General features: G+C 46.0%; 1 protein-coding gene across 1 annotated transcript; it reads left to right on the top strand.

Annotated features, from left to right (window-relative positions):
- Positions 1 to 2,289: 2,289 nt before the first annotated feature.
- On the top strand, positions 2,290 to 4,744 carry LOC123076684 (F-box protein At3g07870-like). Its single transcript, XM_044498806.1, has 3 exons — positions 2,290 to 3,119; positions 3,285 to 3,410; positions 4,673 to 4,744. The coding sequence occupies exons 1-3, from the start codon at positions 2,349 to 2,351 to the stop codon at positions 4,742 to 4,744; spliced, it is 969 nt and encodes a 322-aa protein (XP_044354741.1). The 5' UTR covers positions 2,290 to 2,348.
- The last annotated feature ends 19,179 nt before the right edge of the window (positions 4,745 to 23,923 follow it).

Genomic DNA, 23,923 nt, shown 5'->3' with positions numbered 1-23,923 from the left:
CCACATCCATGCAGATCAGATCAACCCAACGGCACAGACACTAGTGCCATTGCTAAACATGCATGGTGTCATGCGACACTCGCAACCTGGCACGACAAATCCTGCCATGCACACTACTCTCTAATCTGCATGACTTATTTCAAATAAACTAACACACTAGCTTGGACGACCCAACTAAATGCATAGTGGAAAAACTTAAACATGTCTACTCCTAAAAGGGGAGTCCGTAAGTCATTTTGTTCGTTCGGTCCTCCCTCCCATCGATCGGTAGAAGGACCTCCCCCACCGATTTTTCTGGCCCCACCCATCTGGTTTTTTCGATACAGTTTTTCCCCCCCCCACTAATCATTGTTTTGTTTTCGAAGACCCCATATATGTCAACCGATCCCTCCCTGACCTACACATTCCTTGCAAAAATTCATAACGGAATAAATCTTCAATATTTACTTGCCTTGGCGCATTCATAACATAATCAATCTTCTATCCCTCCCCATTATTAACTTATTATTTCATGTACATGTATGAGGCGTGTATTGTTGTAACTGTATCCTACATTCTAGGATCAGCCTGCCCACTCCATGACTTGGCCTGCATGCCACTCTTCACAGAGACACTGGGATGCCGCCATATGTACATTGTAACTCCTGTTTATCGATCAATACATTGTGTGCTGCGAGCTATTCTTCCTCTATCTTGGTATCTGACTCCATGCATGGCCTTCGAGGACATCTTCGGAGAGCTTCCTTCCTCGGCTGCCGCCGCCTCCACTCCCAAGTCCTCCCCTCCTGGGACCTCTCATCCCCTCTCCAACACCATCCCCGCTACCACATCTGCCCTCTCCACCATGGTTACGCCGCTTGCTTCCCTCCCTCTCAACCAATTCCTCCTCAATTTTCATCAGGACCACTTCTCCAATCATATCAAGTTCATACTTGATCCAGCCCAGAACAATTACGTGAAGTGGCGCATGTTCTTCACCAATCATATCAAGAATTTAAAAAATGTTAAATTCATATAGAAAAAATATTGACCATGCATTAGAAAAATGTAATAGACATATACCAAAAATGTACAATCACTACAAGAAAATATATCATTTGCCACCAGATATTTTGTCACCAAGCGGTTTGGTGGCTGAAGATGTACTAATTGCAACCAGCTAATTAGTTCTTTGGTGACCATAGGCCTATGTGGTGTACACTCACGACTTTGTATCCAGTGGAGAAATAGCAACCAAGGACTAATATGCAAAAAGGCAAGTCACATTCCTAGCGTCTCCCCCAAATCCCCCAAATCAGATCGTCCCTGGCGGCAGCCGACGCGTTCCTTGGTGGCGGCGGCAGGCTGACTCGTTCCTGCCGGCGGAGGGGGCGGCGGAAGGCGATGGGCGCGCTCCTCGCGGCGGCTGGCGTGTTCCTCGCGGCAGAAGAGAGGAGCCTCTTCCTTGTGGCAACGGCGGGCATGTTCCTTGTCTGAATTTTGTTAGTCATATTTAGTTGGTGCCTATTGATACAACATTTGGTGACCAGGATTCGTAATGTTGGTCGCTCAATATCTATAGCGACTAGACTATAGCCACCACGAAGCGACCAAGTAGTATTGTAGCAGTAGATCAGTAGAGACCAACTTTGTACTTTTAGCAACCAACCACCTTGGTGGCTAAAACTCACATATCTAGTAGTGAATGTGTATGAAAAAAAAGTAGACATAAAAAATATAATTAAAACGGAAAAGACAAAGAAACCAAAGAAAACAGTGCAACATAATGAAAACAGAAAAAACGAGGAAGAAATAAATAAAAGTGATGAAAAGCAAGCATGATAGAAAATGAAGAAAGAACGAAATGAAAAATAAAGAAAACTAATAAAAAAGAAATAAAAACAAAAAAGGTGAAAACCGGAAAGGGAAAAAAGAAATCCAAAGAAACACAAAGAAAAAACATGAAGAAAAATAAAACCAAGAAACTGGTGAAGAAACAGAGAAACTAGAAAGAAAAAGAAAAAAAATGAAGCGAACGAGCAAAGGGAATGCAAGAAGCGACAGCGTGCGAGCTAACGAAATGCACTGAAAATGACCGGCCCAGTACAGTGGCGCGTAGCGAAAAGCGAGATATAGTGTTTGCGGGTTGATCGCGGTACTGATCGTGACTTCACACATGGGTTTGGACGTGTCGTGATGGGTAATCACCAGACGAGACTGATTTTGTTTCCGGTTAAGATTCTGCTCCAACCATGGAATTAAGTGCCAACGCCTCCGGCAACAAAGTCTCAAGAAACGGCCGGAACGGATCCGAGGAAACAGGCCTAATATAACATCGGAGACCTGAGCTGAGAGCCACCGCGGTTGCGATGGAGGACATCCCAACGGAGCTTGTGGTGGAGATCCTGTTGCGGCTCCCATGGACCTCGCGCAGGCGGCTGCGCCTAGTCTGCCGGTCTTGGCGCGACCTCGTCCACCAGCGCACGACGGAGATGCAGCAGTGCCGCGACGCCGTGCCGCTTGTCGTCACCACGGAGTCCGCATATGTTCTCGACGTCGACGGCCACGACCCCGAGAACTCCATACCTCGACCTCGACAGCTCAGGACCGGCCACTTGGATGTGTACAAGCATATGGAGGTGGTGGGCGTCTGCAATGGCGTGCTCTGCCTCTGCGACAACGCCAAGCCCGGCGGCGCCATCACTCTTGTCAACCCGGCGACCGGCGACACCCTTGCGCTCCCGCCGATCCCGCGCCACGGCCTGTTCAGGCGCTACAACTCGCGGCGCACCGACAGGAGCTGGCACCAGGCCTACAGCTTCGGGTACCACCACGGTACGGGGCACTACAAGGTGGTGCACGTCCCGTGCTTCTTCAAGACCAAGGACACGGTGCAAATGTTCACGGTAGGGGAGGCGTCGTGGAGGGAGGTTGCAGCACCTAACACGAAATGCAAACTAGACGCCGGTGTCTCGTACTGGGTCACCGAGGGATCGCAGGAGAAAATAATATCTTTTGACCTCAAGAGTGAGCGGGTGAAACCCACAAAGCCATTGCCCATGCCGGCCATGCCCATCTGCCACTTGACGGAGGTGCAGCGCAGGCTGAGCACCATAGCTATCGGCGGATACATGATCAAGGTATCGTTGCCGTTTTCTAAATCGAGTCACGTAAACTTACCAAAACCGTTTATAAGTGCTTTTTAAATATCTGTCTCATATAGGCTATGGCCACACGTATATGTGCATGTACATAATGTATTTCATCCGTAAGAGTTGCCTTCACTCAATTATGATTTCTTATAGGTGTGGATTCTTGAGAGCACCGGAAATGAGCAGGCCTGGATCTATCAATATAGTTTGAGTGCTTCACTTGGGGCGGACCACCAGCTGACACGTCCAAACTTCATTCTTGGTGAGTATGTCCTAACCGTTAGTGGACAAGGCCAAAAACTGTTCCAGTGGTACCTGCATACGCCGTACAATTATAAGACAAGGTCAGAGGGCGAGGCAGTCCACGACCACTATTGTTCTCAAAGGGTGTTAGTTCCCAAGATAAGAGGCCATATTTGTAGGACATTCGCATACATCACGACAACGGAGGCGTTGAGTGTTTATAGGCTTTGGTGACCAAATATATAAATGGATTTTCAAGTAATAAGAATAGCACATATGTTAACGTCTGCCTACTAGTTCTTTATTTGTATAGATTCTATATCTGTTGTGTTGTTATTCGTTTGAGACTGAATTAATTTCGAAGCACTAACTATCAAGGTTGAGTTCTCTCTTGAATGGCTCATATTTTTGGTTGCCATTTTCTCAATGGTGCACTTATGAGCGGCAGTTGCAATTGGGCATCGCTACGATCAGATCATAGCAATGCCCAAATGCAAGCTACTGATCATGGCAGTTGCAGGTGGGTATTGCTATATGATCAGATCATAGAAATGTCGAACTACACCTGCAATGATCGGTGCAACTTGGCACTTGCAATTGGGCACATTTTCACATTTGTCCATGGGTGATCATGTATGCATATTTGTCCTACTATTTATAGCATGCATATATTGATTATGCTCACAGCAATAACCTAGCAACTATACTGATCACAGAAACAACCTAGCAACCATTCTGATTATAGCAACACCCTAAGTAGCATTGTGATCATAGCAAGAACAACCTAGCAAGTAGTCTGAGCAATGCAAGACCATAACTACCAAAATAGTAACGTAATGCAGGAAGAACAACCTAGCAAGCAGTCTGAGCAATGCAATAATGTAACTACCAATCTAGCATTGTCATCATAGAAAGCACAACCTAGTAAGCTCTCTCTGAGCAGACACGTATAATGGATGAAATTGATTCGATTTTAATCATGGGTCTGAATCCAATCGGATCGGATGAAAAATAACCTAACGGTGCGTGCCTACGAGGAACAAATTGCTTATCGCCTGCGCCGGAGCGATTGTCGCTAGAGAGACCCGCGGCAATGGACCAAACCCCGGCGGAACCAAGGGTCCGAACGACGCGGATGAACCAGCCATTGCAGGGCCCAATCCGAGGGCCCTGCCATTGCCTCACTTCTCCTTGCCACACACTCGGTGTAGGAAAAAGGGTGCCACCATAGAGGCTCCGGCCACGCTTCCCTTGGCTTTGTTTGTGTTTTTTCATTCAGTATATTTTTCTTTTTCCAGTGCTTTGTTGGTGTTGAGAAGAAGAAAAAATCAACAACAACTCGAGATGTTTTGTCAGTGTCGGTCATGTGAGCAGAAGGTGCAACACCCTGGCCCATGAGCTAGCTAGCTATAGAGGCAAGGCAGCATGGTGGTCTTCGGCTCATTGCCAGGGTCCCGGACAGGCTTATGACAGTGATGCAGGATGAATGTACTCCTACCACTTGAGTATCCTGTATACTAGAGTATCTCAAAAAAAAAAACCAACAACAACTCGAGATCGAGAAAACGAGGAACCGTGCGGGCGTGCAAAGGAAGGAAGAAAAGGACAAAGGAGCGACCCGACGACGTGCGAGGCCAGGCCACCCGGCCGCCCGGAAACAAACTACCTTCGCTCGCTCGCTGGTAAACGCGGATCGATCCCCTCGTTGCAGACAGGCTGATCGCGACGTCTCGTAATTTCCGCGGTTCCGATTTCGTTTCCAACGCCTCCGGCATAGTCTCAAAATCAGAGAAGACGGAACGGATCCCAACAAACGGGCCTAATACATCGGAGACCTGACCTGGGAGCCGCCGCGGTTGCAATGGAGGACATCCCCACGGAGTTTGTGGTGGAGATCCTGTTGCGGCTGCCATGGACCTCGCGCCGGCGGGTGCGGCTCGTGTGCTGGTCCTGGCGCGACCTCGTCCACCAGCGCACGACGGAGATGCAGCAGTGCCGCGACGCCGTGCCGCTTGTCGTCACCACGGAATCCGCATACGTCCTCGACGACCTAGACCCCAAGACAAGCATACCTCGACCTCGAGATCTCTGGGCCGGCCACATGGATGTCTACAAGCATATGGAGTGTTAGAAGGGAGGGAGGGATTGGTGTAATTGTCGTTGTATTTCTTCAGCCTTGTGGGCATATATATAGGAGTACATGCGTTTCTGCTCCGGTGCTTCAACGCGAGTGGGAAAAACACAAGGACGGTCCAGATGCCTTGATGGCGGTTAACCGCGTGGGGCACGATGGTCATTTCAGGTGGGCGTAGAGCGCGCGTAGACCAGTCGTAGAGCCCTGTATGAGCCCGCGCCGGCCCGTGTACTATTGTACGCCAAGCGTATACGTGTATTATACGCTGGCGGTTGCGTTTCCCCGCGGTCTGCGCGTGCACGTGTACGTGGATAGTTTCCAAAAAAGGCCCCTAGTATAAGAGGAGGGGAACGGGCGCCGGCCGCATCGCCCACCCCATTTCCCCCCAAATCGCCTCCCTCTCCCTCCTCTCTCCTCTACCTCATCGTCTCCCTCACCGGCCACCCCACCTGCTCGCTCACCACCACCGCCTCCCTCTCTTGTCCTGCTTGCTTCTGGCTCGGAGGGAGCAAGGCCGTGGCGAAGCCGCCGTCACGGACGGAGATCTGGAGAAGACGGGCGCGGAGATCGTGGCAGATGCCGTGCAGACCCTCGTCGGCGGTGCGGGTGCAGGAGGTGCTGCATCCCCACGCGCTGGATCAGTCGCTGCGGCGGCGGATCTGGAGGAGAAGAAGGTAGCCGTGGCGGACCCCACCGTGCCAGAGCTTGGCGTGAGGTCGAGCGGCCCGTCTGATGGACCTGCGGAGGCCGGCGGCGAGCACGTGGACCTACAGGTAATCCTTGCCAGCAGTCCCCTCCGTTGCTAGTTACCCCCGTTAAGCAGTAGATTTAGGTGTTAGGGTTTATTGTTGTTGCTAGTTGCTGCATCCCCTTCTGATAATTAGGGTTTTTAGATGTTTGATTGATTTGTAGTGAAGGTTAAGTTTGGATTCTGTGATTGAATCATCCAGTAGATCAAGTAGTTAGGGTTTTTTAATGAGATGTTTAGTTGGGGATTTTTTGTATTGGATTAAATTAGAGCCACTGATATATAGAATCTGTGATTGAATCACATCCAGTAGATGTAGTAGTTAGGGTTTTTTAATTAGATGTTTAGTTAGGGATTTTTTGTATTGGATTCAATTAGAGCCACGGATATGTAGAATCTGTGATTGAATCACATCCAGTAGATGTAGTAGTTAGGGCTTTTTAATTAGATGTTTAGTTGGGGATTTTTTGTATTGGATTCAATTAGAGCCACTGTATGTAGAATCTGTGATTGAATCACATCCAGTAGATGTAGTAGTTAGGGTTTTTTTAATTAGATGTTTAGTTAGGGTTTTCTTGTATTGGATTCATTTATAGCCAGTTATATGTAGGATCTATGATTGAATCATCTGAAGGAAATATGCCCTAGAGGCATAATAAAGTTATTATTTATTTCCTTATTTCATGATAAATGTTTATTATTCATGCTATAATTGTATTAACCGGAAACATAATACATGTGTGAATACATAGACAAACAGAGCGTCACTAGTATGCCTCTACTTGACTAGCTCGTTGATCAAAGATGGCTGTGTTTCCTAGCCATAGACATGAGTTGTCATTTGATTAACGGGATCATATCATTAGGAGAATGATGTGATTGACTTGACCCATTCCGTTAGCTTAGCACATGATCGTTTAGTATTCTGCTATTGCTTTCTTCATGACTTATACATGTTCCTATGACTATGAGATTATGCAACTCCCGTTTACCGGAGGAACACTTTGTGTGCTACCAAACGTCACAACGTAACTGGGTGATTATAAAGGTGCTCTACAGGTGTCTCCGAAGGTACTTGTTGGGTTGGCGTATTTCGAGATTAGGATTTGTCACTCCGATTGTCGGAGAGGTATCTCTGGGCCCAGTCGGTAATGCACATCACTATAAGCCTTGCAAGCATTGCAACTAATGAGTTAGTTGCGGGATGATGTATTACAGAACGAGTAAAGAGACTTGCCGGTAACAAGATTGAACTAGGTATTGAGATACCGACGATCGAATCTCGAGCAAGTAACATACCGATGACAAAGGGAACAACGTATGTTGTTATGCGGTCTGACCGATAAAGATCTTCGTAGAATATGTGGGAGCCAATATGAGCATCCAGGTTCCGCTATTGGTTATTGACCGGAGACGTGTCTCGGTCATGTCTACATAGTTCTCGAACCCGTAGGGTCCGCACGCTTAAAGTTTTGATGACAGTTATATTATGAGTTTATATGTTTTGATGTACCGAAGGTTGTTCGGAGTCCCGGATGTGATCACGGACATGACGAGGAGTATCGAAATGGTCGAGACATGAAGATTGATATATTGGAAGCCTATGTTTGGATATCGGAAGTGTTCCGGGTGAAATCGGAATTTGACCGGAGTACCGGGAGGTTACCGGAACCCCCCGGGGGCTTAATGGGCCATAGTGGGCCTTAGTGGAAGAGAGGAGAGGCGGCCAGGGCAGGGCCGCGCGCCCCTCCCCCTAGTCCGAATAGGACAAGGAGAGGGGGGCGGCGCCCCCCTTTCCTTCCTCTCTCCCTCCTCTTTCCCCCTCCACTCCTAGTCCAACAAGGAAAAGGGAGGGAGTCCTACTCTGGCCGGCCGCACCTCTCCCCCTTGCTCCTTTATATACGGGGGCAGGGGGGCACCCTAGAGACACAACAATTGATCGTTTGATCTTTTAGCCGTGTGCGGTGCCCCCCTCCACCATAGTCCACCTTGATAATACTGTAGCGGTGCTTAGGCGAAGCCCTGCGTCGGTAGAACATCATCATCGTCACCACGCCGTCGTGCTGACGAAACTCTCCCTCAACACTCGGCTGGATCGGAGTTCGAGGGACGTCATCGGGCTGAACGTGTGCTGAACTCAGAGGTGCCGTGCGTTCGGTACTTGATCGGTCGGATCGTGAAGACGTACGACTACATCAACCGCGTTGTGCTAACACTTCCGCTTTCGGTCTACGAGGGTACGTGGACAACACTCTCCCCTCTCATTGCTATGCATCACCATGATCTTGCGTGTGCATAGGATTTTTTTTTAAATTACTACGTTCCCCAACAGTGGTATCAGAGCCTGGTTTTATGCGTTGATGTTATATGCACGAGTAGAACACAAGTGAGTTGTGGGCGATATAAGTCATACTGCTTACCAGCATGTCATACTTTGGTTCGGCGGTATTGTTGGATGAAGCGGCCCGGACCGACATTACGCGTACGCTTACGCGAGACTGGTTCTTCCGACGTGCTTTGCACAGAGGTGGCTGGCGGGTGTCAGTTTCTCCAACTTTAGTTGAACCGAGTGTGGCTACGCCCAGTCCTTGCGAAGGTTAAAATAACACCAACTTGACAAACTATCGTTGTGGGAGGCGGAGAGGAGGAGTGGGGGCTCGGGTGCTAGAGTTTCGTCGCCCGCTCGGGGTGACGCAAGAGCCGGGTGGGAGGGGAACAGGACCATGGGGTGTGGGATCTGACCCAATGACAACCACGTCGACGAATGATGCCCACCTCCATCGCCGCTGCCCGAGATCCTGACCATGGTGAGCTCCCTCCCCCCCCCCCTTCCTCTACCACGCCACTCCGCGCATGGCCATTCTGTCGCCCGTTCTCCGATCCCTCTGGCCCAGGGTGTTCGATCTGATCTGTTGTGATCGTTCATGTGAACGATGGTGATGCAAAAAGGCATCCTCGACGATGCATCGAGTCACTCCTGAAAGCAGGGAAGCAGTGTCACCTCGTCGGCTGTGTGACCGGTATGAGGAAGGCCGTCGTCGACATCGTCGAGCTCTGCTTCTAGGACGTAGTACTGATGTATGTGTACCATGATTGGGATTTCTGGAGCATATACGTCCTAAACATGTTGACTGGATTTCATTTAACCACTTGGATGGTATTTTACATCGCCATACAAACAATCAAGTTTCTTCTGGCCTTGCAACACTACAAATGGGAAGCTTCAGTATGAAGCTACTTCACTTTCGTACATGTTTTTCTTCACGGTATGTATCCCATTGTTTTGTTGAATGGGCTAGCAATAGTGTGGTTGTGTAAAAGTGCTACTGCAGTATCGTGCTGGAAAAAATATATATAATTTGATAGTGCTTTATAATTCGATGTAGAGTGTTTGAAATAGTATGTTTCAGCCTCGGCAACTTCCTCTGCTTCACCATTATCGCGGGCATCAAGGACCAGAAGGATCCTGCAGACAAGCTCCACCACGGCGGCTGGATGGCCCAGATTTTCTGCTGGATCATCATCATCTTTCTTTTGTTTAGCGTGCCCAACATTGTGTCAGCTTCTTCCGTAAAAACCTTTCTTGCCATTGTTTTTTTCCTGACAATGTTCATCTTCTTTATTTTACCCGAGCAAACTCACCTTATCACCTGGGTACAGCATGGTTGTCAATTTGATAACAATGTACTCCCTCTGTCCCAAAATAAGTGTCTCAACTTTAATACAACTTTGTACTAAAGTTGAGACACTTATTTTGGGTTGTACTAAAGTTGAGACACTTATTTTGGGACGAAGGGCGTAACAATGAATTGGTAATGTCTACATAGAGACATGCTTTTTAAGGTGTGTTGATAATGATTTACGAAGGGCGTAACAATGAGTAGTTGTTCTAAGGATATTTTCTCCTCAATTATTGAAGATATTCTGCACTGTATATAAACATCCAAGAGTGGAATAGCGGGCTATGCCAAATAGCGGCGGACCTCAAAATCAGCTATAGCGGGCTATTTGTACATGAGATCATTTAGTGGCTGCTTGCTGAAAAGACTATAGCGGAGCTATAGCCGGCTATTTAAAACTATGGTTAGAACAGAGGCAAATTGACCCTTGTACATTGAATTAGGTCCTTCATTGTTTAGGGAATCTTCTAGCAGGAGATGTATACATGGTTGACTCAATCCTAATTGTTGGAAACAATACCACAGGTTAGCTAATCATCCTTTTGTCTTTTTTTTGTGAATATCATCCTTTTGTCTCGATTTATTTAACAACACCTTTATCCATTCATCATTAGCTAGTGTACAGTTTCCAAGTATTAACTAAATATTATTCTCAGGTCAAAGCTTTATCAAGTCTCATAAAATATGTGAAAAGTGTGACAATAGAGTTTTCAAAGAGTTATGCTTTCGCTTGCTGGTTCAAGTTTACCTCATCTAGCCATGCATAATACAGTATATGACTTATGGTTTCAAATTTGCGGACAACATATGTAGGACAGTAGGAGGCATCATGGGCATTGTGAAATGTAGCAGCAGGCAGCTTTGAGGACAAGAAATATTGCAGGATATGAGGGTGTACCCCAATGACAGGGCCAAAGCTTCTGGAGAGGAAGGACGCCCATGGGAATTTGTTGGCGCGAGCTGGTGCGGACCTCTATGGTAATTGGGATGGGTAGATGGGGAGGCGTGGTGGCGGGGTGGAGGCCGGCAGCAGCACAAGCCAAAATAACAATGAGCTAGGCGGCCGCATTTTACAGTGGCACGACCATTGTGTGGCAGCCGTCTCATAAATGTCGAAGTAGCACCAGCGACGCGCCCGCGCACACACACACACACTGCTGGTGCTGCTGGAGGCCATGGGGCTGAGCGAGGATGCGAGTGGTATGCATCCGATTTTTAGTGATCCGTCTTCAGTGTCATTTTTACATTTTACTAAGTCATATAGAATGGCTTATATGTTATTGTAACAATTGTTATAAATGAATAATGAGCATTGTCTGGTCCCTCTTTTAAAGGTCTCGTAGAAATGGAGAGAGAACCATCATGCCAACCAAAATTTAAAATAAAGTTTGAGTTTGAATGAAAAAGGTTCACCAAAGAAGACATCAAGGAACTTATTCGAGGGATATATTGGAGTATAATCCACAACTTCTCAAGGATTACACAAATGGCTTTGAAAAAACAAGCTTTCTATATCCTAGGTTGCAACTTTGTCAGATCTTGTAGCTCTCTAGTCCCAGTTATTTTGTCTATTATGTAGATACCTTCACAACTTATGTATTATCTATTTATTTGTTTCTTCATAAGAGTTTATTATTTAGTCTATTAGCGTTAATTTGTTTTGCTATTAAGATAAATGAGCACATGCTTGCGCATCGTTTTAGGAAGAATAATATGGGGAACGGAGATTCATTCGCTACCGAGCAGCTGTAGAGCCTATGTGTTATACAATAACCAAGCGTACTGTCGCATCTTCCATAACTAACAATGCTCTTCGTTATACTGAAAAATAGAACATGTCTCGGTGTAACTTCATTATATGAAAAAATAGCCATAATTACTAAGTGCATTTTCCTTTGTAGTCTATGGAAAAAAATAGATTAGGGCTAGTTACCATGTTCTCTTGCAATCTTTGCCCCGTGATGTCTTTGGGGTTGTGTAGATGGACCGCTGACGAGTGGACCATATTTCAATAAGGCCGATCTACATTATGCCCGATCCAGCCAGCTGCAAAGTCGGGGTGACGCGAATGTGATAAAAATCGTGCTGACTTTGGTCATATTATTTGTATGATGTATCCACGTTGAGGGCAGGCTAGAGGTCCTCTACTGGCGTTCTGGCAGCTATGTGTGCCTTAACGGCACGGATCCGCGCAGATCCAGCTAGCTGTGGAGATGCGCTGCCGCGAATACGGGTGAAAATGGTGTCGACTTCGATCATGACAGACGATGTCGGTATCTTTGACATTGTTTCACTGTCGAGGCATCATCATTGTAGTATGTGTCACCTCGCTCGGGCTGTTTCGGGGGAAACCATAGATCTGGGTCTATCATATTGGATGATATTGATAGATGTCGTAGATCGGTTAGGCTAGGATTCCGGCAACAGTAGTGATAGGTATTACCTTTTTCTTGGCCTGAGGAGCTCCCGCCGTTGGCCATGGTGGATGGCTACGGCGGTGATGGCAGAGAGTGCGTGAGTGGCGGTGGTGGAGCTTCCCATCGCTTCAGTGCCTCCCTCTGGATCGGATAGGGTTAGGAGTGGGGAACAATGGCGGTGACGAACCTCGTGGTCCGTGCCCCTGGTCCCCACCTCCTCTTTATAGCACTGCGCGACAGGGGCCCACCAGCCTTGCTTGGGCTGGACGCCCCCGATCAGGGCGTGGGTCAAGGGCCCAATGAGCCGTTGGGCCCATTGGTGGAGAGATCAACCTAACATTCTCCCCCTTGATCTCATCATTATACTTTTAACTTTATACTTTGAAATAACTCTTTTCAAAGTACTTGTTCCATCATAGATTTGCATGTAGAGCATGTCTCATCATCATGGTTCATTCCCGATAGAATCAACACCTACAACACACTCCTTTGTTTTGAAACAGATTCTTTATCCTTGGGCCCTTTTATTGTCCGGAAATCTTAGACTATACCATAAAACCCATGTCGACTGTGTGTTCACCGAACACACTGGGCGGCAAGCCTTTAATAAGCAGATCTGCAAACACTTGTCTGTTGCTTTTATGCTTCAAGCATTTCTACATGATTCCGGACTTTCTCCTTTACAACGCATAACTCTGTGTCAGTGTGTTTGGCATCAACACTTGACTCGTTGTCATAGGAGCGAAAAACTTAAAATGGTTATCGCTGTTGTCAACCATTATCAATTCCGGGTACTTGTTTCTTTAACCTTTTTGCCTGTCCCTCAGCCTCATATCATGTTGTACATTATCTTTACATCATATTAATGATAATTGATTCATTCTTTAGAGTTTTTCCACACAAAAACTCCAAGTGTGAAAGTCAGCGACAATTGTGGATTTCGCTGTGTATTTCACGAGTCCTGTCTTTGTACTCACAATCTTTTGAGAGCACTTATTTCTTTCAGCATGAGGCCGATATCCTTGACTCCATTCCAGTGATCTATATCTGGACTGGACATTACCAAAACAACCCGGTTACGTGAACTGTGTCACTGTAATGTTATACTTTTGCATTCATTAAGCTTCCAACAGCTGAAGCATATGGTACCATATTCATTTGGTCTATTTCGTATTGACTTTTGGAACACTAAAGTTCCCAAAATCATTACCCTTTACTATAAGAACAGGCGTAGGTTTTCTCGCATGCATACTTTAGAAACTTTCCTTAGCATGCCCATGCGACACACCTAATACCCCTTTTATTCTTTTCTCGGTGAATCTCGATCCTTATAACGAGAGACATTCTTTTAAACTTTGAGGACAAGAACTTCTTTTCCTCCTGCAGTCGAATTAACATCACTACTAACAAGCAGAATGTTATCCGCATGTACAAGATATAGGAAATGAAATTCCCATTCTATAACTTTATACAAACACAATTGTCCTCTCATTTTCTTTAACCCAAAACAACATTTGATTGCTTTAGTCCATAAAAGACTTCTTCAGGCAGTATCCCCTGTGTTCTTTACTTTCATCTGATGTAACTCAGATCATAATATCTTTCATCTGATGTAACTCAGATCATGATGTGCTACCAACACTCATTGTAATCTATTCAGTGTAAAATGCGCAAAAAACCTTTCGATTTTAGTCGTGTTTTACACCTTTACATATTTCCTTTGGAGTCACATTGTCCTTGTAGACTCTTTACAGCCTACTGTTTTGGCTCCATTGGAAATTACTCATGAGTCCCGAACATCGTCAGAATTCACCAATTTCATTTCATCTCACATAGTCTCTTATCATTTAGATAAGCAGACACTTCTCAAAACTCGATTGAGCGCTTTAAATGAGGTGGGATCAACCTCCATTTGAATTTCACTAACATAGACTTTATAGTAATCAGAAGTATCTGATTTTCTCATTCCTTGAGACCATCTGTGTCTCAGGTACTGGCACATCTTTCATATGGGGCTGTTGTTGCTCTGTCATTGCCAAGAGGCAAATTAATTGTAGTCTTTCACTTCCAAGAGGCAATAGGTTTTACAGGGACCTCCTGTTTAATCATTCCTCCTTTATAGAGCTAACAACGGGTGTTGTATAGGTCATACAACATGCTCCCCCAGATACAATCTATTTGAGTCTTAGGTATCTTCATACCATGCTCCCCCAGATTACTCCATCTTCACTAAGAATGGCGTATCTTTAAACTTTATTATTTGGGTTTATTCTGTTAAAATTTTCTTCTTTATGGCACTTTAAGCACTGTCTTAGTATTCCTTAGTCTGCTTTCGGAACTGTAAAAGATCCAGGAATACATCTATTTCTTTTCTTTAGGGGTATTATTATGATCGTCGTACTCCCCCAGATGATCACATTCTTCATTAATGGATATCTCATATTTCTTTCTCCCCCTCGAAATGTGGCAAGAACTTTTCTGCCACAATTTCGAAAAACCATTCACAACTCTTGTGAATTGAGGAAACTTTGAGTATCTACTTCATGTATCTGATTACTTCATATGTAATGAAGTTATCTGTTAACGGTATGGGAGTACTTTTTCCTTATTCCTCATTCCATTTCGGAAACTCAAAATAGTTCTTTATCATTAGTACTTTTGCAAGTCACACTTGCATATCATTCTTATCTTTAGGTTCGTCTGTAACTTTTATTCTCTTTGGATGACCGTTGCACATAAGGTGTACGGTCGATACTAGGAAAGCATAATAGCTACTCCATACTTTCTCCCAGAGTGGGACACATTAAACGCACATGAGTCATCATATCTTTCTCCTGTCACACAGGATAAGTCTTAGCCAAAATTTCTCCTGACGTATAGGATTTTTGACATAATACTATGTCAACTTTACCCAGTTACGCAGGTATTTTCCCAGACTTTCCCCGCCATGCGGGTTTTATCATAATCCTCTTTTCCCGCTATGCGGGTAATTCCCTGTAAGGAACATAAATGCCAGAATTGGCTCTTTTGACTGCATATGCAATCATGAAATTCAGAAATAAATCCGAACGCTCTTTGACACACATGCTTAATCCGACGTTGGTCAAATTAAACACGCATGTTGCTTGTTTCATCTCAAATCGTGTTGACTGAAAAATCTTCTTCATATAGAATACATGAAAGACATTCGTCAACCAAGACTCTCAATGATCTATTTGTTTTCTTTTCTTGGATTAATATCCAAGAATTCTTTTCTTTTGAAGCCATTCTTTAGAGAGAACATACTCCCTCACGTTATGACCTTTCTTGGTCATCTTTCGGGTAACAAGTACCCAGCCATTCGCTTGCACGAATGAAAGCATGGAAAACTTTTAGTCTGAGAAAACTTAGCCAATAATCAACAATAATGAGCATAAAAAATAACCCTACGTTGGTCTGGTTAAAAAAATATGCACATTGAACTTTTTAAAACTTTCTTTTTATACTCTAAATCACCGTTGTGGTAGAATTAGAATAAAACTCGTTCTTTTACATTAATTCCATATCACCGTTGGGCGGAAATGGAAATAATGCATATAAGTCATAAACAATGTGATGATAGTATTTCTATTAAACAACTTTGCTAAGAAATAATCATCATCATCAACTTTATTGCAGCGGAAAACTAACAATATACATTTCTCACTCTTTATCAAATGCTTTTGAAAATTTGTCACTTTGATACAAAACTTATCAGAGATTTGAACTTTTAACTATAAGACTCATTGAATTATAATATTGTCATCATCAACGTTGGTCAGAAAATAACAGTACCATAATTAAACTTTAATCAAATATCTTTCTACTGTCATAGCAGAAGCTATCTGAATCTGATTTCACCCACAAGTGAAAAAAAACTTCTCTCAAAAACTGTTCTTCCAATTAAATTTTCCCGTTGGTTCCAATTTAATTGAAGGATAAACCTTTTACTTTGCAGCGAAACTTTACAATATTCTATTCATAAGAATTTTATTTTCTCTTTTAGAAGAGCACTTTTCTTTATTTTGCAGCGGAAAACATGAATAAAAAAATTCATGGACTTTATATTCTTTACAGTAACTTTTATTTGACCGAATAAACAAAATCATGAACTTTTTAATTTTCTTTATAAAATTCATGAACTTTTCTTTTTCTGAAAATTTTTTATTTTCATTTTCAGAAACTGTTCTACTTTTTTCTTTTATATATTTTCTAAACAGAATTTTCGTTGGAAATTTTTTTGAGTAGAAAAAGGAAACTGTATAAAATGGACTGGCCCTGCCTCGGCCCAGCGCGCAAGGCTGCTGGCCTCGGTGCAGCACGCAGCTGCGGCCACGCCCAACGCTCAAGGCCTGCAGCGGAGGAAGCGGCCCATGGCCTGCTCCCCGCGCCACGCCGCGCGAGGCGGCCTTCCTCGGCCTAGCCCGCGATCACTTTCGGCCCAAAAGGCCAGTGGGGAGGCTAGGGTTTTAATCCAAACCGTTCAACGCGATCGGACGGTGGACCGCCGTTCTCGCTCGAACAAAAACAGGACAGAGTCCCAGACCCGAAACCTAGCGCCCCCATTCTTCTCTCTGTTCGATCTCTCTCTCTCCCTCAGACGGCGGAAAAAAAGGGGCTGCGCCCCGGCCGTCCGGCCAGGCCGGCGGCGGCGGCGCAAAACCACTGCGCCGCGCCGCGCCTCTCTTCCATAGCCCCTACTTTGATAGAGAGAGAGGCGCCGGTTGAGGAGCTTCGCCCAGGCCGCCAGCAACGGCATCAAAACCACCTCGCCGCGCGAGCCTGGGCTCCTCCCATCTCTTCTTCCCCTTCCTTGTTTCTCTGTTTCTCCACCACCCGCATCTCCTCTCTGTGTCACCGAGGACAACGACGACGTGAAGCAGCGGTGCCCCTTCTGTCCCCCTTGCCGGTGTGCGCGAGCTCCCGTGGGAGAGCGCGCCGCCGTCAAGCGGTGCGGTGGTGGTGCCCTTTTGCCCCCTTGGGGAGGCTGTGTTCTTCTTCCCCGCACCTCGGCTTGCCGATGCGTGTGGGGATCGAGAGGAACGGCACGGCCTTGCGGCGGCGCACTTTGCCGGCGAGCACGAGGCCCTCTCCGGTGATTTCTTTGCCCTGTAACTTCAGGGTTCTTGTGGGAGGGGGAACTTCTTTGATTTGCACCGAAATCCTCAACCGAAACATGGCTGATACCATTGATAGATGTCATAGATCGGTTAGGCTAGGATTCCGGCAACAGTAGTGATAGGTATTACCTTTTTCTTGGCCTGAGGAGCTCCCGCCGTTGGCCATGGTGGATGGCTACCGCGGTGATGGCAGAGAGTGCGTGAGTGGCGGTGGTGGAGCTTCCCATCGCTTCAGTGCCTCCCTCTGGATCGGATAGGGTTAGGAGTGGGGAACAATGGCGGTGACGAACCTCGTGGTCCGTGCCCCTGGTCCCCACCTCCTCTTTATAGCACTGCGCGACAGGGGCCCACCAGCCTTGCTTGGGCTGGACGCCCTCGATCAGGGCGTGGGTCAAGGGCCCAATGAGCCGTTGGCCCCATTGGTGGAGAGATCAACCTAACAGATATCAGTGCCTTTGGTGTTGTTTTCCCTCAGTAGGCTTCATTTTGGAGCAGGTGCTGGCTGGAGGGGCCAGAAGGTGGAGCGGTGTAGCATCTACCATGGCGGGTCTCAGCGGCTAGGCGTAGTCGATTCTTGGTGATGGACGCGTGTGGATGGATGCGTGTAGGGAAGTGGCCCAGTTTGGCATCATGTTGGCCTTGACGACATTTCGGCCTGGCACGGTCAATGCGCTGATCCATCCTAAAGATGGGACGACGGAAAATGGTACTGCTACAACGTGTGCATCCGGTGCGCGTTGAGGTTCTGCTAGACCAGTTGTTGCTCTCGGCTCGTGGTGGGTCTGCTTGGCGAGCCCACTGGATTAGGTGGTGTGTATTGTTGTGAGCTCAGGGTAGATCATTAAGCTTGTAAGTGTAGGGACAAAGGTCATCAGGAAACTGGCTTTGGGTTGATCCATGTATTTGTTTTGTCACGCTGTGTTGAATAATCTCTCCTATTAAAGGGGAATGCGTAGGTCATTTTGTTTCGTTAGTCCTCCCCATCAATCGAAGCCCCCCATTGATTTTTCAACTCTAGCCCATGCCCCAACCAATTTTCTTTTCAATTTGAGCCTCACCGATTTTTATCTTCCGGTTTTCTTCCTCTTTGTTGAAGAGGGAGGTCGTGTTGCTGCTGCACAATTCCTCCTCTCCCACTCGACTCCTACTCCACTACCCTGACTAGGAGGGTGTTTGTTTCCATGGACTTATTGGTTTAGGGACTTAAAAAAGTCCCTATAAGTCCCATCTAAACCAAACAGGAGGGACTTATAGGGACTTAAAGTGAGCATTTGGGACTTATGAAATAAGACTCTCAAGGAGAGTCTTATAGGGACTTATAGTTGTAATATGGTCTTATAGGGACTTATAAGTCCCAGAACCAAACAGGTAGGGACTTTTTAGGGACTTGGGACTTATAAGTTGGGACTAAAAAAAGTCTTAGGACTTATGAACCAAACAAGGCCTAGGTTTGCTCTATGGAGCTCTTCGCGTCCCCAGATCAACACCGATAGCTAACCTACCCCTCATTACCCAGCAAATCAGTCTAACACTCCTTCCCTCGGCCGGTGCCTGCACCACCTTCTCTGCTCTCCCACCCATCGCGACAGGAGAGCCGCCACAAACATCGAGTCCCACCTACGCTTTCATGGAAACAACAGATAAGTCTCCATCCGCATCTCCCTCATCGACCCAGATGGCGTTGCATTGGTGGAACTCGTGATGCGGCCGAGGTGGGGGTGCTCTCGTGGGTGTTCCTCACCGTAGTCGACATCGAGTTGGTGCACGTGCTCGCCGAGAGCCGGGTATCGCCACTCCCCGACTCCCCCTTCGGCCGCGGTGCCGACATCATGCTCGCCTTCAGCCTTCTTGTGAAGGCAACACACTCAAGATCAAGAGAGAGAGAAAGAGTGAGGGAGAGAGAGAGAGAGAAGGGGGGAGGGAGGGAGAGGGGGAGAGAGATTGAGGGAGGGAGGGAGAGATCTTGCAGGTACACATTTGTAGGACAATCACGTTCTGGAATATAAATGGGTGGTAAATCATCATTGTGTTTGTTCCCAATCATATATGGGATTTGGTGATAAATATATTTTTAGCTCTTGATATTTTAGTATGGTTGTTAATTTATCCATTCACCTCACTCCGAGAAACAATTTTGATTTTGTTGGTAGCTCGAAACATATTTAGTTGGGAGAATGAAGAAAAGAAGAAAAGAGCGCTATAACGGTAAAAAAGAAGTGACCAATCCCCGTTGCAACACACGGGTATTCTACTAGTATCAATTAGGACGGTAGCTAGCCAACAATCTAGAATCTACTTGATTGATTCTAATTGAAACACAAGAAGCACAGAAAACACAAGTTTCTTTAGAGAAAGTTCTGATTGTACTTCCATACCAGTGTACCCTCTATCCTTCGTTCAATTGCATTAAAGTTTGTGCAAGAAATTTTCCTTTGTTGTTTCTCAAATAAAAGAACATTTGGAATCAAAACTTTGCATATCAGCATCAAACAAGTACTACTATGTGCGCAAATGCTTTCAGATATTTTGACGCAACTTAAATTTTAAAAAATGGTACAACTCATTCAAAATTTAAAAATTTGAAAAAAAATTATGTTTCATGCAATGAGTGACACTTGTGTATATTTGAACTGCAAAGTTTTCAAATTCAAAAGTTCTCGTATTTGGGAGAAACAAAAAGGTGAAATTTCTATAAGAATAGCAGGAGTCTTAACGCAAACTGAATGGTCTAAACAGAGACTACAGTGATATTGTGGTACAACAAATCCACACTCATTTCTTTATTTCTTAGGTAGGGTTCAAGTTACAGGGCTGTAAGCATATATTTCCTCCATTAACAAATATAAGATTTTTTAGATATTTTATTAGTATAAACTACCTAAGGACTGCAATGAATTAACAAACGCACTAAAACATGCCTATATACATCTGTTTATAAAAAGTTTAGAGGAACTTATATTTATAAACAGAGGGAGTATAAAAGATATCTAACCGACTTGATTAAGACCAGCTAATGCAACTCGGCTCAGTCGGCTCGACTGTCTCAAAACAGGCTTTCATCCCGCTTTATAAATAAAGCAGCAATCAAAGAGGTACACGGCCGAATACAAGATGATGAGGAAGCCCTCCTACAAAACCGATTATGAGATATCCGGTATACACAGAACATACGTGACTACGCTGCCAGCAATGAGAACCGAAAGAACAAAACATCCCCAGGGATGCCCAAGTACACCTAAGCTCCACGATAACGCCCCCCCCCCCCCCAAGAGGGAGAACGACGCAAAGCGTTGCCACAACCGATTCAACATCGGATAAAAGGTCTTCATCCGGAACGCTAACATAGAGAGAAGAACCACAACAATATATTCAAGAAGAGCACGGCACCCACGAGTGCCTCTGTCGTCGGCTCCAAGGCACGGAGCTTTCGCTTGGCAATTCACCCGTGGGACCACGAGGCCGCCAGAAGAAGCGTTTATATATAGGATATTAAACTACACAAGGTACCGATCTGTTATTATTATTTTTCGTGGGACAAGCCATCGATGTATTTAGCCAGGTCATGCAAGAGAGTCGATCGACACGTACAGACGTACGCGGCCAGGCTGGATCTATATAGAGCAAGTAAGTCCTCGGAGAGATCGATCTATCTAGGGCAGGCAGGCCATGGAGGATGAGACGGCGGCACCAGCAGCCAAGATCCGGATCAAGACGAACCCGTACATCCCCCATGAGGTCGTCACCGAGATCCTCCTCCGGCTGCCCGTCACATCACTTCTCCGGTTCAGGCGTGTCTCCAAGGCATGGAACGCCACCATCTGCAACGATCCATCCTTCCAGTGCACGCACCTTCGCCGGCACAGGACCGACGACCCGTGCCTGCTCATCGCCCCGCGGATCCATGCGATCGGCAAAAATTTCAACGGTAGCCTCTCCGGCCTCTACCAGTGGGAGGAGGACCATGCCTACAGCACCGCGACGGCCCTCCTGTACCCAATGCCGGTACCTCCGTTCCCCGAATTCCTCGAGGCGCACGACCTTGTGCATTGCGACGGGCTGGTGCTCGTGGGAACCCGGTCCGCAGCGTGGGTGCTCAACCCAGTGATGCGCCGCGTCGTGGAATTACCCTGGGGGCGCCTTGGCGATTCAACGTCCTTCAGCTACCTCGAGGCGTTCGGTCTCGGGCGCGACCCTCACTCCGACGCCTACAAGGTCGTTCGTTTCTTCACGCCTCCGCGTGTAGAGGTGTTGACGATTGGAAGCTCAGACGACCGGTGCTGGCACGAGACGGTGTCACAACCCCCGTGGTTTCATGTCAAGAGGCGGCCGGCGGCGATCTGCTTCAAGGGCTCCTTGATCTGGACCGTTGATCAAAAGGATCGTAATGGTCAATTGGGTTTTCTACGGTTTAGGTTGGATGAAGAAACATTCAGCCTCATTCCACCACCTCCTTGCTGGTCATGGGACGACCACGAGGCATCCACTTTATCTGAGTTGAGGGAAGTGCTGTGCTTGACCACAAGTGTAGGGTTAATGAATCGATCCCTTGACATGTGGATATGCACCGACTTGGACCTTCCACAATGGGAGAAGTGCTACAACATCCTCTCTGACTGGACCCAACCTCTTCATCCGGTGGCCATGTTGGGTAATGGAGTACTCGTGTGCCGATCCTCTGGTAATTATCTGCACCGCTGCACTTTTCAACCTGGAAAAGGTGTCACGGTCAACCATACAATTTGTATGAATGACCTAAGATATGACAACGTCGACGAGGGCCCACTTGTTGAATATCCAAGCCGAACTGCCACATACTTTGATGCAATCCCCTACGTCCCAAGCTTCGTCTTTATCTAGCTGAAGTTTCAGCTTGGGTAACATTTGGTGCAACAAAGGCTTCCTCTCATTGAAACCTTTTATTCTTTACTTAGATCGGTTGCTTATCTTCTTATAAGAAAATTACATATCAATTAAGTTTAGAACGTCACAAGGCATATATCTGAAACTTTTCATTAGTCAGTCTGATAATCATCCTACGCTGCACCCATTAAGCAGTGTTGAGGTATTGCACGCCGAGGTGAAAGCCTCTATATAGTCTTTACCAGCTGTGGCTGGATGTGATGAGATTTTTGCATCCTCAGTGAGATGCTTGGTTTTTACTTTTGAATAATTTTGGGTTGTGAATGGTTGTCATCGGTCTACAACGAGGATCGCGTTGTGAATGGTTGTCGACCTTAAATACACACTTTGTTTCGTGATAAAAGAGCAATAGTTTTTTCTCGTGGCATCTCTTGGTCTTGTGTTTTGGCGGTCAAAAGACAAAGCGGCCGTAACGTTATAAGGGTCATGCCATGAGTTTTCACGAGCTCATGTGGGTTCTTGAATCTCATGATGACTAACTCATTCAGCTTTTAGAAAGTTATATTCATATTTGAAGGAATGCGGAATGGGTGGGAGGTAGAGATGACGAATTCAAATAGTTCATTGTAACTTTGTTTGTACTAGGATCTTTATGGCTCGTGCTCGTATCAATTACTTATGTATCTCATACTATATTGTGAGGAAGTGAGGGAACTAGAGCGGAGGTAGGGAGCATGTGTGCATTTTTTTCCGATTGAGTTCATTCACCGTAACTCTTTTTATCATTCTATATATAGGTACCTGGGGAGGAGTAATGATGTACTCGGGGTTGAACCACATGCATATTTTGTAGTCCCAACATAATGTCGTCTGTTGGTGATGGTTGATCTGCCGATCCCCTCCGCGGGCTCACACACATCACCACCTACAACAACAACAATCGATACCTTTCCTTTGGGAATATCTCTTACATCTCTCATCTCTCAAGTGGTTGTATATATGGTGGACACTCCCTCGTTAGTATTTCGACCATGTCGTTCCTTCTCTACCTTCCTTGTTACCAAGGTCGGTGGTGGAAGAAAAATAAATAAAGGAACCACCCCAACGACAACAGTCGGGATCCATTCTCCATGAACATCTCTGACAAAGGGAGCACCATCAGACTAAAAGCAAGACACAGATCCTTAATGGCTACATTGTTGAACAATACTACCTTTTGATACCATTTGAACTTTTAGAATTAATTTGAATTTAAGTCATGTTTAGCGAACGAACTCATACTATATTGTACTAACCAACCAGTGTCACAATCAATTGTAACATAAGAATCTCACAACAAAGAATAATTATATTTAATTCATGCTAACCTATGAGGTCCGTCAAGGGGCCACTGCAGTCTCGATCACCGCAAGGGCAACCGCTGAGGTATCGACTAATGGTCAAGCGGTCTTGGCGGATGACTCAACCATCTCAGCAGCTGTAGCTCTCTGCAGAGGCAACCGTGACCTCGGCGTAGGACTTTGCCCTCCGTGCCGTTGCAGCCGCCTCTCGGCATCGCCTGCCGCTTCAACC

The sequence above is a fragment of the Triticum aestivum genome, chromosome 3D, assembly GCF_018294505.1.
Source record: "Triticum aestivum cultivar Chinese Spring chromosome 3D, IWGSC CS RefSeq v2.1, whole genome shotgun sequence".
In the NCBI taxonomy this organism is placed as follows: Eukaryota; Viridiplantae; Streptophyta; class Magnoliopsida; order Poales; family Poaceae; genus Triticum; species Triticum aestivum.
This window is presented reverse-complemented; position numbering and strand designations above follow the sequence as displayed.

Coding starts and splice junctions, on each gene's coding strand:
- LOC123076684 (XM_044498806.1), top strand. CDS start 2,349: ATGGAGGACATCCCAACGGAGCTTGTGGTGGAGATCCTGTTGCGGCTC. Junction 3,120..3,284: donor TCGGCGGATACATGATCAAG/GTATCGTTGCCG, acceptor GATTTCTTATAG/GTGTGGATTCTTGAGAGCAC. Junction 3,411..4,672: donor TTGGTGAGTATGTCCTAACC/GTTAGTGGACAA, acceptor TTCTTTTTCCAG/TGCTTTGTTGGTGTTGAGAA.